The 18388-nt window shown below is 35.3% G+C and overlaps 1 protein-coding gene across 2 annotated transcripts in view; it reads right to left on the bottom strand.

Annotated features, from left to right (window-relative positions):
- Nucleotides 1-18388, bottom strand: part of IntS3 (integrator complex subunit 3) — a 1056838-nt gene that overhangs the window by 705078 nt on the left and 333372 nt on the right. Inside the window, exon 10 of one of the 2 annotated variants that reach the window (XM_090368499.1) lies at nt 663-710. The exons of the other annotated variant lie outside the window; for it this stretch is intronic. Within the exon in view, the coding sequence (XP_090224625.1) occupies nt 663-710 (48 nt within the window). The remainder of the gene's footprint in view (nt 1-662; nt 711-18388) is intronic. 2 annotated transcript variants of the gene reach the window in all.

The raw sequence follows: 18388 nt of genomic DNA, 5'->3' as shown, positions 1-18388 counted from the left end.
GAAGCATAAACAAGACAATTTGTTTTATGCTCCAGCTATATATACTGTATATTATTGGTATTAATATGTAGCTATGTCTATAAAGTATGCACAGGTTGTATTGTATGTGATGTAAGCATATAATTACAGTGATCTAATTGGTTCCGAACGTTACGTAGAAAGCAGTGTTCATATGGTTACAATAAATAAATAAATAATAAAAATAGTGGCAGAAGTGCATTACTGCTCAAGGAGAGTACTTTAAGGTGGCTGTGTCCAGGTTTAGTTACATTTAATATGCAAGTCTGAGAAGGTTTTGACTGTACGACATATACAAATTCAATTCCTTGTGCTAGTAATTAAATTAGTTTTCCATTAATAATGATAAAATGTTATATAATTCTTTGTTTTAAAATAAAGATGATTATAAAGTAAACATAGTTTGTTTACACTTTAAGTGGTAATTTTTGAACAGATAAAAAGCAACCTTTGCTATTTTTTATTTTTATTTTTTTTTTTAAATTGAAAACTTCATATGATAAATGACTTTAAATAATGGATATTACCATAACAAGAAAAAATGCTGTGTTTGGGAAGAAAAAACTAAGAAAAATCAAGCAGGGCCTCTACTATAACAGTAACTGACTTATAAGAAGCTTTTAGTTCTTGTTAGTAAACAATACCTGTTTCTGAAACCACTCTTGATACCTTTTCTGCTGACCGAATTTAACCTAGAAAATAGAATAATTTGCTGAACTACAATTAAAAATTTTAAAAGTGAGTGCATGGGTAATGCACCCACACTCCATATTTATACACAGGGTGTGGCATTATATTTTATCCACCCTTTATCTCACCTCTTTTTAGTTTTTAATTTTTTAATAGAACCAGTTTTTCGCTATTAGAATTAATTTACCAGTATTAGATGCAGTAACTAAAAGAAGAAAAAGACAAAAGTTTTACATCAGAAACAGGAAATTTTCTGATTCATAATATTTCCCAATTTAAATTCAGTTTTTCACATTAAAGTTATTCATGCTCCTATTTACATCAAGGCCACAAAAACTAACTTTATTATAATGACAAATAAAAATAATAAGGTGCAACTCAGCAGAAAAGCTAACTTTAAAAGTACAAGCAATTTCTTTTTTGGTGAATAAACTCAATTTACAAAAGATTAAAATAAATCACTGATAATGTAAATTAACTTGCTAATAAAGACAATATTTTTCCCTGTGAAAAATATAAATGACTGGCTCAATAAAACCAATAATGCTAAACTTTAGCTCAAATTTCAGATGTGCTTTGAATACAGAGTTAAATAGTGAAAAAGTGACCCATTATAATGAATAAAGAAAAACTAAAAATAAGCAAGGTAAAGGCAAGGTTAAACTTAATGCAGCTCAGTGTATATACACCTGAACCTCACCATTTATGGCTCTGTTCTTTGTGCTTTGATCATTTGTGATAAAATTTAGTACAGTAACAATTATACACTTAACATACACTGGTGTTCAAAGAAAGTGCATCACCTTTAAAATTGTAATTGTTGTCTGAATAACATAAGTATATGGCAATATTTCTTACAGATTGCATCAGATAAGATTGACACACGTTGGCGATGGCAAGAGTTGCAGTCATTCCTTGCTTGTGTAAGGATGGCGAGTTACGTGCAGTTAATGCCACGAAGAAAGAGTGCTACTGTTGCTTTACACGAGGAAGGATGTTCTTCCTGTCATATTGCTTATAGTGTCTTGTAATCAGTCGACAGTGAGTATATTTCTTTCCAAACTCAAGAATACTGGTTCTGCTGATAGGAAAAAAGGAACCGGACACAAACGAGTCTCTATACCAAAATAGGACCACATTTTGAAGTGCTTATGTCTTAAAAACCGTAAAGCTTCTTCATATGAGCTGAAAAGAGAATGGGAAGAACATACAGGAGTGGTATTAAGTGAAGAAACAGTCAGAAGATGCCTCTTCAAAAATGGACTTGTAGTCAATCGTCCTAATAAGAAGCCCCTCCTCACACAAAAAATGAAAAAGGCCCGATTAATTTGGTGTAAGGAGTGTGTGTCAAATGGACCCCCGAGCAGTGGAAGTCAGTTATTTTCTCAGATGAGAAGAAAGTTAACCTGCATGGCTCTGATGGGACACAAACGATTCACCGTAGACGTGGTGAAGAATAACATCCAGCCTGTATAGTGTCTACAGTGAAATTCCCTACCAGCCAAATGATATGGGGGTGCATTTCATATTGTGAAGTAAGTCATCTGTAGTTTATAAAAGTTAACATAAATGCCAACGGATACCTAGCTATATTGGAAGGCAAATTGCTGCCAACCATTAGAGACCTTTTCAACCTGTCAAGTAACTGCATCTTTCAGGACGACTCTGCTTCTTGTCATCAGGCGAAAAGTATAAGTAGATGCTTCTGCAGTTACTTTAGCTTCATTTCTGCATTAGAAATTCGACAGTAATATGTTTACATTTGTGACAGGTGTAAAAATGGTTGGAAGAACGGTCCATTACAACTGTTAGCTGGTCAGGAAACAGCGAGGGACCTGAATCCTATAGAGAACTGTTGGTTTCGTGTGGAATCTGCAGTTCCAAAGAACCTTTGCAAACTTCAGGAAGCCATAATTCGTGTTTGGAACCACGAACTATCAGTTGATTATCTTCAGAAATTGATTTTGTCAATGCCTTGAGTGTGTGTGCTGCTGTCATCAGGGCCAGAGGCGGTTCAACTAATATTAGTTTGCACCTGGTGAACTTTTCATTTCATTTTGTTTTCTGTTTAAAATGATAAACTGAAGCAAATTGATGATAATTTCAGCCATAATTGCCATGTTTACCAAAACTGTTGTATAAAGGTTGCAAATGCTCATTCTCGAATATTTTGAGAGCACCTGTCAAATATTATTTAGCTTTGCCTTAACTAATAGTAAATATCTTTTGTTTATATTTCTATTTGTGATGCTAGTCATTAATGTAAAACACCATCGCGAAAAAGGGTTAGAACGTAAAATTCGTAGGTGATGCACTTTCTTTGAACAACAGTATACTTTGCTAAGTATACTATGCAAGTAATTAATCATGGAACCTACAACCCCCCCACCCTTCCCAAATGTATGGAAACCAATGTAGAAGAAAACATACATGTGTATGCTATTTATTATATTTCTTCTGTTGTAAATTATATCTTTGTTCTATTTTACGTTAAAATTCATATTTTAATTATGGTGGAACTTTGACAATCCATGCAATTGACAAGGAGTGATCACAATAAATATAAAAAAGGAGTTAATCAAAAAATAAGATTTATTGAGAGGAACTTCAAAATTTGTATATATATAATTAATTATAAATGATATTAACCAATTTATTCACAGATAATGCACCAGGATCTATCTTGCTTATATTTAGATTTAGACTATACGTTATTTGGACCTTTGCATATTTGGGCTGAAATTTTTGAATTTGATGTTAAAATTGGACTATATATTACCATTTAGAGTTTAGGTTTCTAAATTTAAATTTTGCCTAATCAGCTGGTTTTTTTCCTCAATGAGAAAGCTGTTCCCCATCCTCAGTTTAGCCTAAAAACATCATCAGTGCACTTCTTGAAACAACTGTAAACCAGTTTTATTTTGAAGAAAAGACAAATGATCACTGACAATTGCTTTTTGATAGGTGAGTTTAACTGTGTTGAACAGCTAGCTGAACAAGGGCAGTTGTGTCATTCTCCCCCCCCTGCAGAAACAAAATGTTCCTGGTTCACTCATAAAAGTTGGTGTATTTTACTCCTTTTTTTAATTATTATTATAAATCATGAATTAGCACTATTTGGTAACATGCCTGAAATATAATGCACTGCATACATTAACTAACTTGCTTTTATATCCCTTTAATGAATTTATTATTGTGTATTTGTTTATTGACTTAAACTTATATTTTATGAAATTTCTGCTTTTCACCCCAGCATTTTTTAAAATTTTTTTAAATGTTATTTCTTCTCATTATTTGCAAGAGGAGACACAACACACAACTGCTCTAGTACAGCAGCTGCTAGACACCACTAAATGCACCTAATGAAAAGCAACTATTGTGTGTGTTTGTTTTTAATTCAAATTAAATTAGTTTACATTCATTTCAGAAATAGGCCAATGAAGTTTTTAGTCTGAACTGAGGACAGGGAACAACTTTTCCAATGAGAAAAAAAGTAGCTGATTAGGCTGAAATTAAATTTAGAAATCAAAATACTTAGTCCAATTTAATATAAATTCAAAAATTTTAGCCCAAGCATGACAAAAAAAGGTCCAGCTGACAAATAGCCTAAACCTAAAATAAGCAAGACAGACTCCAATGCCTTTTAATCAAAACATCCTATTATATTTTTGATGCTGTATAAGCTTGCTTTCTTGCAACATATGCCTCTGCTAATGCTAAGCAGTTCCATGCACTTCACAAGAGCACAATATGCTTTTATATCCCTTTAATGAATTTATTAAAACTCACCTACAAGAAAAATTTATGTGCACATGCATACATAAATTAATGTTGCATTCTTTAAAACAAAATGTTAACTTACTTGATGTTAACTTACAAGGAGTAATCTCATATTCGGTTTCCCTCTCCCCATCCCTATTGAAACTGTTTTCATGTTTAGTGATTCTAATTTGCAGTAAATATAAAGATACATGTTTATTATGTTTAGTTGACATTTGATAATGAAAAAGATCCATACAGAGTAGAGAAAAAAAACTAGTTCTGATGTTCAAAGGAAACAATTATGTGAGGTATATTGAGGACAAGTTCACACACTGTGAATCACACAGCACATACAAGATGTTCATCAATTGAGGTTTTTGTTTGTTTTTTTTGGTACAAGGGCCTCTTGGGCCATATTGTGAAGGATGTTCAATTAAAAGACAGTGGACTCCATTTTGCTTATTTTTAGGCAATCTGTTGTCTGGACATTTTTGTCATATTTTAGCTGAAATTTTTGAATTTGATGTATGTTAAAATGGTACTTAATATTATGGATAGGAGTTCATGATTTCAACATTAAAAGGTTGCCTAATCAGCTGCTTTTTTTTTTATTTTTTTATGGAAAGCTGTTCCCCATCCTTGGTTAAGGCTAAAAATATCATCAGTGTACTTCTGAAATAAATGTACGCCATTTTATTTGAAGCAGAACAAAAAAAATTTTTTTTTAAAATAATAATAATAAGATAACATAATGGTCATAATGTTCAGAGATGCAATGCAAAATGCCACATGTGCATTGAAGAGCAAACATCACATTCAACCCTTTTCTTTGCATTCTTTTTCTTTAAAATAAAATTAGTTTACATTCATTTATGGAGCACATAAATGATGTTTATCAACTAAACTGAAAATGGGGAAAACTCATCCATGAGAAAACAGCAAATGAGTAGGCAAATTTTAAATTCAGAATCATAAAATCGAAACACTAATACTTAGTTCAATTGAACAATAAATTCAAAAATTTGAACACAAATATTGCACAGACAACATTATCTTGAACCTACCAATAATTGAGATAGACCCCAGTGCCTTTTAAGTGAAACAGTTTAAAAAATAATAATAATAATTAATTAATAAAATAAATCCTGTAATCCTTTTGCCACTTATAGCAAACATTCAACTATTGATTAAATACTAAGAAGAAAATTAGGTAAAAAAGGATATGGACACTTTTATGACAGAAAAGTTAAAACAAAATATTTTTAAAAGGGGGGAGGGGGAGGCACACATAGAAGTTCCACAATGCACAGTTGATCAAGTCATGGATAATCATGGTTCCACTGTAATTTAATTTATAAAGTACTGCATATATATATATATATATATCCTATAGTAAGCTGCCTTCTCTAACAAATAGTTGCCCATTCTGAATAATAAATAAAAATTTAAAAACAACATTTACTAAAACTTGTGCAGTCGAACTCAATTATCGAAATTAGTAGTTCAGTTATTACTTGCATTTATCTAATATAGTAAGTGTGACTGTTTCTTAGTTGGCCCTTCAAACTGAATAAAAAACGAAAGTCAAAGTGGGAATGAATTCTGCCACCACTCTTCGTTGAATTCAGATAAGAATAATATGAATACTACTTAGTATTATTCTATGTGATTCTGATAGAAAAAAAAAATATATCAGAAGTTCTTTTAGCTTTTATTTTGTCTATAAAATATAAATTTATCATAATACAAATGTGATTTTAGTCTATTACTTTTTCACCTAGTACTAATATAATTTTTCTGCCTCTGTCTATTAAAGTGATATAAGAACGATATAAACACTATAAAAACAATATTATCTAATTAATGCTGCAGGTGTATAATTAATATTAGAAGTGTGTTCATTGTGTATAAACCATAAACTGATATTAATTTGATATTAATCACAAATGTGATTTTATAAAGTAACTGTATCAATGTTGTTGTTATTTGGTTTTTAGGAGCATTGGCAACTAAAGCCACATTGCTTCGGGGCTATGCGGTGGTCATTCCCTGACCTTTCTGCATCCTCCATATTTGGTGGTCACAGGCTCGAACCCGGTCTAATCAAGAAGCGTGTGCTACGCACTGCTGCTCCTGCCCACCTGGCTACGGAGGCACCCTGTATCATGTAAATGTGATTTTATAACGTAACTATATCACACAGTACATAATGTAACGCAAGTGAGGTAAATAGTTGCACAATGAGTTGCACAATGGTAATAGTATGGCAGTATTAAAATTTTATCTTAGTTTAATGTGGAATTTTTAAATTAAATTTAGACAAAAATTATATACCAGAGAATACAGCAGTAAAATAAAAATTTCAAAGTAGGGAGAATGCTTTGGCCCATAAGAGAAATGTTGATGGCAGTTATTTTAAGAATCAGGCTTTATATGGTGCTCTAATTGCTGCCTGTTTGCCTTGTCATCTGTAAAGGGATGTGATATGGCCAAAGGGCTGTCTTTGAGTGTTTTCAATACAAAGAGGTGTAAAAAGATTAAGTGCAAATTCAGCATTCTAATGGAGCTATGTGAAGGTTTGAAAAACAGGTTTGATGTCTTCAAAGCAATTGAATTAAGAGACCCATCAAAAAATTAGCTGTCAACTCAACGTGAAAAACCATACTTCAGCAAGGCAACACAACTACATCCTCAACAGCAGAGATTTCCAGTCCCACAAGAAGTGGCTAATGTCGGTGACAGTATTATCAGAGAAATAGGAAATATATTGTGAAAAAAGGATAGGTAGAATAGGTTGTTGTTGTTGTTGTTGTTTGGTTTTTAGGAGCATTAGTAATTAAGGCCATATTGCACCGGTGATGTGCGGTGGTCATTCCCTAACCTTTCCGCATCCTCCGTATTTGGTGGTCACGGGCTCGAACCCCGGTCTAATCAAGAAGCGTGTGCTACGCACTGCTGCTCCTGCCCACCTGGCTATGGAGGCACCGGTATAATAAGACCAGGGTATGTCTGCCTAGGACAAAATTTCATGTTTAGAAGAGCAAAAACAAAATGAAATGTAATGATAAGCATAGGAGGTTCATAATAATAAGAATTCTTAATTCTTAAAAGACCAATTTAATTCACAAGAACAGGCAGTAATGAGCTGATTTGCACCAATTCGTGCTGGTTGATAAAAATTTTTAGGCAAATAAATGTTATAATATGATCTCAAAACCGAATAATCTAAATCTAATAAAATGGTGTAGAAAATAATGTGTACAAAATAAACTTCAAATACAAAGGAATACTACTTCTTATTTGTCGCAGGATGTGATTTGATTCCAGTTTGACCTGGCGGTAAACAAATATCAACTGTATTATTTTACTAACAGGAGTCGCCAGTATTCTTTAAAATATTGTTTATTGTATTTTATACATCAACATGATTATATAACAATTTTTATTTTTAATAACCAAAATAGCTCGCATGTAAAATTTCATAATACAAGAATGATAGGCTTTCTTAAACATTATTATTGTCTGCTTTTCTTTCTTAAACATTACTATTGTCTGCTTACTCGTATATCTCTTCTTTATACCTTATAATACGTACATTTCAAATGTACATATTTTAAATTCATTTAATTAAGCAATAATTTTTTTTTCTATTGTAATAAACATGTAAAAATGTTTTTTATTTTATACTGTTATTGTGAATATGACTCCAAATGGCTCAATGTAAAATTTCACAATACAAGAATGATAGGCTTTCTTAAATTACTATTGTCTGCTTACTCGTATATCTCTTCTTTATACCTTATTCATTTCAAATGTACTTATTTTAAATTCATTTAATTAAGCAATAATTTTTTTTTCTATTGTAATAAACATGTAAAAATGTTTTTTATTTTATACTGTTATTGTGAAGTATGATTCCAAATGGCTCAATGCACTGTCACTTCTTATGGAGAAAGGTACAAAAAATACATACTGTGTTACATTCCTTAAATCAGAACTTTTTATAGGTCTCTGGTTGTTAAACTTTGGCTGCTCATCACTAGGTATAGGGCAATATTGGGGAAAAGTCCTGAGTTACGATTAAATGTAACAGTGTTTGCAATTCCATCCAGACACAAAAGGAGGATGACCGTGAGGGCACTGTCTATTAGTTTGTCCTATTAAGACTGATCAAAGATCATGGAGTAGAATTTTTCTCAACATGAGTGGTGCTTGTTAACAGGACTGTTTTTACACAGATAGGATACACTTAAATAACACCATAAAATAAAATAAAAAAGCACAAAATCTAAAGCAGTGCACCCAGTTGACATGGATGATTAATACAATGTGGTGTCAATTTGTGGAGACTACTATACATATAGGGGCAGTGTGGCATTAAGGCAAGTTGCTGTTATTGATGGTTGAATGGGAGAAGACAGAGAATGTTTATCAATGGGCACTGTGCTCCTTCAGCAAATGTTATTATTGGAGATCCCCAGAGTTCAGGGCTGGACCAATCGTTATTTTCTAAATTTATTAATCATAATGATGAAGGCATATCAAAATCACTAATAAATATTAATGTCAAGGTTTTCAGATGATAAAAAAATTATAAAGCTAATAAGATAGTTAATCACAGTAATAAGGGTATGCTACTACAATAAGATCTGGACAAATTATGCAGATGGGCTGAAAAATGGCAATTGAACAGTTTAATAATGACAAATGCAAGGTACATCATACATTAATGTGGAAACATTATTCCCAGATTAATGTTTGATTTTCATTTGGTTTTTGTTTTTTTATGCAAAAACTACAGGGGTTATAATGTGGCACGTCGCAATTAACGTTTAAAAAGGTCAAGATTTTGGTAACCTTTAAAAAAGTTACCTCGTCGAATGGTTATATATCTAAATTAATATCAGTATAGCAGTAAAATCAAGTTGTCTATATTATATAAGTGTAAACATGTTAATGTTTTAAAAAAATTAAAAACTGCTGACAGATGGTCACTGTCAGATAAAATCTGACCTGGTGTATAAAGCTCAGTCAGGTTATTAAAAGTGCTAAAACATGCATTTCTAATATTGGTACATTTGGTTAAAATAGGCTTAATTGATAATATGGTGTCATACTGCTTGCACACAAGAGGGTCACTGGCCCTCAGCAGAAAAGATTATTCCTATGCAGAGCTGAGCAAGAACAACTTCTTCTTTGTGAACCCTGCACAAACTAGACTGCTATGGTTGATTACAGGCTTAATCTGATATAGTTTGATTGTTACCTACTCATGCCAAAAGCCTTGCTACTGTGAATATAACTTATTACGGATTATCTGCTGAAAAATGGCAATTTTTCAGCAGATAGTCTGTATAGGTGATTGACAGGCTAAGATTTTTCATCGGGGATACTGATTTTGCTGCAGTATTCATCAAATCGTTTCTGATAAAGCCAATATAGCTGGGTAGAGATCCAGCAAAAACAGATTTTGAATCAACCTTCAAAGAGAGAGCATATAAACTGATGAAGCTGGGACAGGTTTGGATGAGTGGTGTATCTCATCACTGACAGAACCTGTAGTGCACTCAGAGCTATATATAATAAATTGATGGTGATGTTGAGTTCTTATGTGATCCAAGGCTAACTCTACATTGTGCAGCTCTTGCAGTGTATATGCTGCATTCAGGGGAAACTGCTCAGACAGAGTATGTTCTAAAAAGAACATCAGCAGATCCCACACACGATTCTGACTGATCCTGGACATGTATACCAAATGGATGGTTGGCAGTCTGGCACATGTTATAAAGATTTTCCCATCATCGCTCAAATACGGATGTCCGTGCATGTTGGTTTGACAGGGTACTCAGCTTAAAAGCATACTGTAAAAAGAACTATTTTCGTTGAAGCATCAAGGATGGTTCATTTGCTTTAATATGCAGACTTTGGACAGAAGATGATCTAAAGGCACCAGTAGCAATGCAAATAGCCTGGTGGTGGATGAGATCAAGCCACTGATGGTTGCTTTTCCTGGCAGATGCATACACTTGGCACTCATAATCTAATTTTCACTGCTCAAGTGCACAACAGTAACGTGCACCAGTTTGCACCACAAGAAGTAGAGGAAAGAGAGCATGCAAAGGGTTGTGCCCTCTCATGCAATTTGTGTGTAGCTGAAAAATGTCAGCTTTTTGTCAAAAATGAGGCTTAAGAATGTCATCTCTGCTACTACTGGAATGGCTCTTTGTCCAAGCCTTAATTCAGGTTCAAGAGAAAGTTGAGCTTGAAAAAAAAAATGAATGCAAATTGTCTTCTCTGGTGAAAACCTGAAACCATTGGCTATTGCCTAGAAGTTAAGACGATCAACGGCTTCAGAAGTTGAATGTGATTGGGAAAAAATGCTGAAATCATTGACATATGGCACACTCTTTATGGTTGGAGGAAGTCGTTTGGTAATAGAGTTAACTTTAATGACAAAAAGTGTGACATTTAAAACTGATCCTTGCGGTGTCACCTATTCTTTGCAAAAGGGTGGATCCTACTCGAATTTGGAAAAGATGTGGCGATATAAGAAGTTTTTAATGAAAACAGGAAGGTGACCTCTTAGACTGAGGTTATAAAGGTCTTTTACAATAACAAATCTCCAAGTTGTGTTTTACAATGATATACACGAATATTGCTAATTGGGAAAAGGCGTGGCCTGACAATGGTCAGGCCACGCCTTTAGTACAATGAACAGGTCTAGCAGCCTAATTCTAGGAAGGATGTAAAGTTGCTTGGGCAAGTACAAAGAAGGCAACAACATTCTTGAGGGAAACGAAGGTCTGCTTTTACCAAGAAAGGCAAAAGTTCTGCAAATTGCAGCATCTGGAGACTAGGCACCTGTGAGGAGATCTGATTGAAGTGAATAAGGCCTTGATCGGTTCAACAGGCTCAGTTCTGATGGGATTCTTCCTCTTGCTCAGATTACGAATATGAGTGGGCATAAATTCAAATTGAGGAAAGACAGTTGTAGAACAGATGTGCGGAAATTCGTTTTTAGCCAGCTGGTAATTGATTGCTGAAATAAACTTCCATCTGTCATTGTGGAATAGCTTAAATAAATTCAAGGAGGGACTGAACAAACTTTTAGAGGGAATGGATGTGTGAAATGGGTTTTTGTTTTTTTTCGGCTGATGCTTCATAAGCTTGCTTTCTTGCATCATATGGCTCTACTACTACACATTTTCCACATCAAAGAAGATGGATATCACGTGTTCTTTTCTTAGGAAAGCATCTAGACTAGATGTTTACAGTCAAATTAAATAGTCCAAAGTGAACCTGTTTATTCAGAAGCCACACTGAAATTGGGAGAGAAAATTGTTTCTTACTAAGTACCACAAGAGGCGAGCATTGACCATTCTATCCTATATTTTGCACAAACAGCTAGTCAGAGCAACAGGACGATAATTTTTCGGAGATTTAGGATGCTTTCCTGGATTAGCAAAAGCAAGTTTCTGGACACCTGGCCTTGAGCCAGTTGTCCAGAAACTGCTCTTTGAGGTAGATTATGTTGTAGAGGAAGAGCAGTGGGTGAATGGATATAGAATGAAAGATGTCTGACCATTTCTTAATGGATGTCTCATCAAACAGCAGCAGCCTTCGTAAGGGCAAGTGCTGTTTTCAGCCCGTGAATTATAAATGGCTTATTCATCATCAGCCATTTTAAATCCACTGCAGGATGAAGGCCTCTCCAGCAACTTTCCAGTTCCTTCTGTTTTGTGCAATGGCCATCCATTTACTACCCACAAACTCACGAATTTCATCTATCCATCTCCACCTTTGTCTTCCAGGTTTTCTTCTAGCTCCTCTTGAGTACCATTCTGTTATTTTAGTTCGGGCCTAAATGGATGTCAGATGTACTAATGAGACATATGGCAGAGATATATATAAATTAACATGTGATACAGAAGCCTATGATAAATATAAGTTGATCTGTAACCAAGTTACAAAGGAGGTTAGGCAGGCGAAGTCAGATTACGAGAAATCTTTGGCAAGGGATGCAAAGAAAAAAAGCAAAGAGTTCTTTACTTATGTAAACTCTAGAAGGAAGGGGATGAATGAGATTGGTACACTTGATATCGATGGTTCAACTGTTGATGATCCTGCTAAGGTAGCGAACAAACTAAATGAATATTTTGCATCAATATTCACACACGAGGAGTTATTCAGCGAGGGGAATGCCAGAGATGTATTCAGCTCTGGCAGTAAGCTAGATAATCTTGTAATAACTGAGAGTAAAGTGAAGGAGAAATTGTTGAAGATAAACACAAGAAAGGCACCTGGGGTGGATGGGATCTATCCAGTTATATTAAAGGAGGCAGCAAAGGAAATAAGTAGCCATAATTATGAGAGCTTCCTTAGACTCAGGGGAGGTACCCATAGATTGGAGATGTGCAAATGTGACCCCAATTCACAAAGGAGGATCAAAGGCTGACACAAGTAATTATAGACCTGTGAGTTTCACTTCTGTTCCAGGAAAATTAACAGAGGCACTGGTTAAAGAAGCACTGCAGGATCAGCTAGACAAGACTTCAGTTATAGCTCAGACACAGCATGGTTTTGTTATGGGAAAGTCTTGCCTGACCAATTTGATTGGATGCTATGATGCAGTCACAAAAGAACTGGATGCAGGGAATAACTTTGATATTATATACTTGGATCTTAGAAAGGCTTTTGATACTGTTGCACATGGAAGACTGCTGCACAAATTGGAGCAGTGTGGCACTGGAGGCAAATTGCTGCTATGGATAAAGGGGTGGTTGACGGGGAAGAAGACAGAGGGTCGTAATCAATGGACACTGCTCATCGTGGACTAATGTTATTAGTGGAGTCCTTCAGGGTTCAGTGTTGGGTCCATTGTTTTCTGTATTTATAAATAATATTGATAATGGTATATCAAGTTTAATGTTCAAGTTTGCAGACGATACAAAGGTTGGCAGGGTTGTTAAGGACACTACTGACGCTATGCTGCTGCAAGAGGATCTGGAAAGATTGAGCAGATGGGCTGAGAGGTGGCAAATGAAGTTTAACATTGACAAATGTAAAGTACTACATATGGGAAACAGCAACCCCAGAGCAACGTATCAACTTTGTGGTACTACACTGACAGTGGTAGAGAATGAAAAGGATTTGGGGGTAATTGTGCAGGCAGAGCAGTGCAGATGGGCTGCAAGAGTAGCTAATGGTGTCTTGTCAATGATATACAGGAATTTTTCTAGCAGAGATAAGGAGGTAATTATTCCCTTGTTACTGGTAATGGTCAGGCCACACCTTGAGTACTGTATACAGGTCTGGAGGCCTCATTTCAAGAAGGATGTAGAGCTGCTGGAACATACAGAGAAGGGCAACAAGATTAGTGAATGGAACAAAGGGTTGCTCTTACGAAGAAAGGCTTAAGTTTTGCAAATTACAGTGTCTGGAGACTAGGCACCGGTGAGGCGATCTGACAGAGGTGTAAAGCCTTGAATGGTTTGAGAATGCTCAATGCTGATGGGATTCTTCCTCTTGCTCAGAATAATCACCTGAGAGGGCATAAATTCAAATTGAGGAAAGACAGATGTAGGATAGATGTGCGGAAATTTGCCTTTAGTCAGTGGGTAGTTGGTTGGTTGGTGGAACAGACTTCCGTCCCTTGTCGTGGAAGTTGATAGCCTAAATAAATTTAAGGCTCAGCTGGACAGGTATTTCGAACGAATGGAGGGGTGAAGTTTTTTTTTTTTTTTTTTTTTTGCTGATGCTGCATAAGCTTGCTTTCTTGCATCATATGCCTCTACTAATGCTAATGCTGTTTTCTTAGTCCATCTGTCATCATGTCTTTGAGCTATGTGTCTTGCCCAAGACCATTTTAGTTCTTTAGTTTTGATAAGAATGTTCTTTACTTGAGTTTGCTGCCTAATCCATGTGTTTCTCTTCTTATCTAACAGTCTGATACCTAATATAATTTTTTCCATTCTTCGCTGTGTAGTTCTCAGCTTCCCTTCCATTCTTTTGGTGAGTGCCCAAGTTTCACTTCCATAAATCATGGTGGGGAGTATACATTGGCTCAATATTTTATATTTCAGACATATTGGAATATTGCTCCTCAGTACGTGCTGCACTGAGGAGCAATATTCTGAATGCTATCCATCCAAAATTTATTCTTCTCTTGACTTCCAGCAATTTATTATTATTACAGCTAATGACTTGTCCCAGATAAGTATACGAATCCACGTTTTCAATAAATGCTTCTTCAATGATTACATCCCTTTCTTTGGCATAATTGTTCATCATTACTTCTTTTGTTTTAGCCATATTCATCTTTAATCCGAAATCCTTACTAACTCTGCATAACTGATTAAGATTTTCCTCTAATTCTTTGGGATCGTGGCTTATGACCACAATGTCATCTGCAAATCGTAAATGGTCTAGGTACTCTCCATTCACATTGACTCCTTCCTGCACCCGGTCTAATCTTCTGACAGCTTCCTCAAGACAGCAGTAAACAACTTCAGAGATACTGCCTCATTGTCGAACTCCTTTCTCAATTTTAAATTTTTTATTTGTTTGTCTAGAATAATAAGGGAGGTAAACGAAGAGAACACTATATATTCGTTGTCACATAAGTGACATTACAGGGCTTACTATCGAGAAGGTGTGCATGAGTGGATTTTAGGGAGGCAGGCCAATCGGACTTCTCCTAAATCTACTGAATTAGAAAGATATTGGATCCATCAGTGTTTTAGACTTAGTATCTGATAACACACAGAATGCCTATTCCCATCTAAGCCCTAATGGCTCATTATATGGATGGAAACCTTTTGACGTAAAATTACTGGCTTGTTTTTCAGTGTTGTGTTAAAGGATCACAAAGTCTGGGGAATAAAATGATGTTGCTGAGATATTAGAAAATGTTTCCCCAACAGTATTCACTATTGCAGAAGTCTGTAATAGTATTCCCATTATATTCAAGGCCCGATGAGCAGTGTATTTTCTCGATTTTTTTCCCCAAGACCACCTCAGCACTGGCTTTCTGAATAATAGATTATGTGAAATAGATCAACCATTCCTTTCGACTCTGATGGTAGATGTAGCGTGCTTTAGCTCGTGCATATTTAAAATTTTGAAGTTTGGCTGTGGTGGGATGTCATTAGAATATCCCGCAAGCTAGTTTGAATCCTAGATTAATGCACCATCTGTGTGGTATATATTACACTTAGGGAATTGGAGAATGAAAAAGACCTAGGGTCTCGTTAGATATAAAGTTCTCTGAGCAGTGCAGATATGCTGCTAGGCCAGCTCAAAGGGTTTTGTCAAAGATGTACAGAAATAAATTTTGCTAGTAAGAATAATGAGGTAATTATGCCATTGTATAAAGCAGTGACAATGGTTGTACCAAACATTAAGTACTGCTACACATCTGGAAGCCTCATGTATGAAAAGTTGTGAATGTTATGGAATAAGTTCACAGAAGAGTAAAAAGATGTTTGATGCTGATGGTATTCCTTCTACACACATAGGAGGGCAAAAATTCAAATTGAGGAAGGGGGTTGCAAGTTGAATATGCAGAAATTTGCCTTCGGCCAAAGGGTAGCTGATCATTCAAACAAACTCCGATTTAGTGTTGTAGAGATAAGTAGATAGAATAAATAGAAGTCCAAACTTACATGGTTACAGGGAAGGAACAAGTTTTTTTTTTTAAATGAAAATCCAAGACATCAGAGGTGTTAGAACCTAGCATACCTTGCACAGGCTAAAGACTGAAAAGATGAAGAAAGATACTTGGTGATATTAGACATGTATTTTTGTAGATTGTAATTTTCAGGAAATAAATATGAAGCATGGTCCAGAAAACGGAAGTTCCTTGAATAAATGAGAAAGAAAAAAGTGGTTGTGTGAGTTGGATGAATCGGATTAATATACAGGTTGAACGGTAAATGGATGCTGACTGGTTGTGGCATGAGTTGGGACTGCTTTGGAAGAGAGAGCAGGAACTATAGATGCCAATTCAGAAGAACAGTGCCCATGGAAGCATCTATAGAAAAGGCATGCAGCAGAAACAGAATGTCTATGAGACTGAGTGTGGAGAGACTGTTAGAGATGAGTCATTAATTAACCAAACTGCCCTCTTTTGAATGGAATCTAGAAGCCTGAGAGAGAGAGATTCTGGGGGCACTGCCCCAGATGTGGGAACAATATTCCATGGTATGGTGGATTTGTGAATTGTACAGAGTTGAAAAGTAATGCAGATTTTTAGATGCAAGGGAAGCAATATTTCTAATGTGCATGTTCCAAGAGAGATAAGAAGGGACTGAGTTTTAGAAGGATTGAAAGCAACTAAGTTATGTTTGCTCACTGGAGATTAGCATTTAAGGAATTGGTAGTGGATATTTGAGAAATTGAAGCTGTTTGAGCAGGGCAAGGTTTCTCAAACTGGAACATGGAATGCAATGTACTATCATCAGCAAAACTGTGGATAGGATTTGTGGTCAATGGAAGGTCATTAATATCCAAGAGGAAAAGAGTGGGAAAAAGAACTGAACCTTGGGGAACACATGCATTAGTGGAGAAGTTAGAAAACAGAGTCACCTACCATCGCCAACAGCAAATGTTGAGAGAGAGAAAACTCAATACCTAATTACAAAAAAACAGTTAGCAAACCATAAGATGGAAGCTTATTTAGAGGACCTTTATACCAAACACAATAAAAAGCCTTTGAAATGTCAGGAGCACCTGCTTGAGTTTCTCCATTACTTTAGAAAGAATAAAAGTAAGTGCAATGGAACAATAACTGGATGGGAGGGATTTATCACCCTTTTTAGGAACTGGCTGGATATGAGCAAATTTCCAAGGAATAAGAAAGAAAAAAACAAATGACACAGAACATGATTAAGTTCAGGAGTACATGTTTTGATAACAAATGCAGAAATACCATCAGGACCTGGAGCTTTCTTAGTATCAACATTGTTCCAAATTCTTCTGACATCCTTTTGACGGAAAACAGCAGGAGGCACTGAATGGAGTGTACTGGAAACTGTAGGTTGTTTACCAAGATCATCAATACACAAGTTAGAAAAAAGTATAAAAGTTGGAAGAAAAGTGCTAGCAGGTCAGCTTTATCTTTGCTTGAAGTGGCAACAGAACCATATGGTTTTGACAGAGGTGAGAAGAGAGTTGGGAAAAATTTGTGGCTAATAGCTTTGGCAAGAGACCAGAATGCTCGAATACCATTTGGACAAGATGGAAGTTTTCTGCTTTTAGAATGTTTGAAATCTAGTTTGGACTGATTAATAGCTGCTTTTCAATTGTTGCAGGCTTTGGATTAGACAAAAAATGAACCTGGAGATTTGAATACAAGCCAATTGTGATATGAAATATTGAACAGCCTCAGCATATCTATTGGAACACCAAGGTTTAGATAAAGATGGAGTGTGGAATAAAAGATTTCATCAGAATATTTTAAACAGTAATCCAACAAAAGAAAAGAAAAGAAATCTTGAAGATCATCCCACTGTACATTCTTCTAATGCCAAACAACTCAAGGTTGAGAATGGCCACAAGAGAAAGGCTCCATTGGAGAAAAGACCATCATCAAGTTGTGATCTGGAGTGACAAGAAGACCACTAACCTCAATCATGTACTTAAAAGTACTGTTTGCAAGAAAAAGATCAAGTGCATTGGCTGTGCAGTTAGGACTGTCTGATATTTTGGTATGTAATGAACAACCTGTGCAAGGTCATTTGTAATTGCAAAAGTCTCAGCATCTCAAGCAGCTGGATCCATGATTACAAAATGGAAGCTAGCTAGCTGGAGTTGTGAACATTAAAATCACTAAGGAAAATTATCTCACTGTTAAGAAAGTTGAACTGTAGAAAGTCAAGTTTCAAGTTTTCAAAGAAGGCAAACAGTTCCAAGTGATTGG

The sequence above is a fragment of the Mastigoproctus giganteus genome, chromosome 2 (assembly GCF_048544385.1).
Source record: "Mastigoproctus giganteus isolate SK-2022 chromosome 2, ASM4854438v1, whole genome shotgun sequence".
Taxonomy (NCBI): Eukaryota; Metazoa; Arthropoda; class Arachnida; order Uropygi; family Thelyphonidae; genus Mastigoproctus; species Mastigoproctus giganteus.
This window is presented reverse-complemented; position numbering and strand designations above follow the sequence as displayed.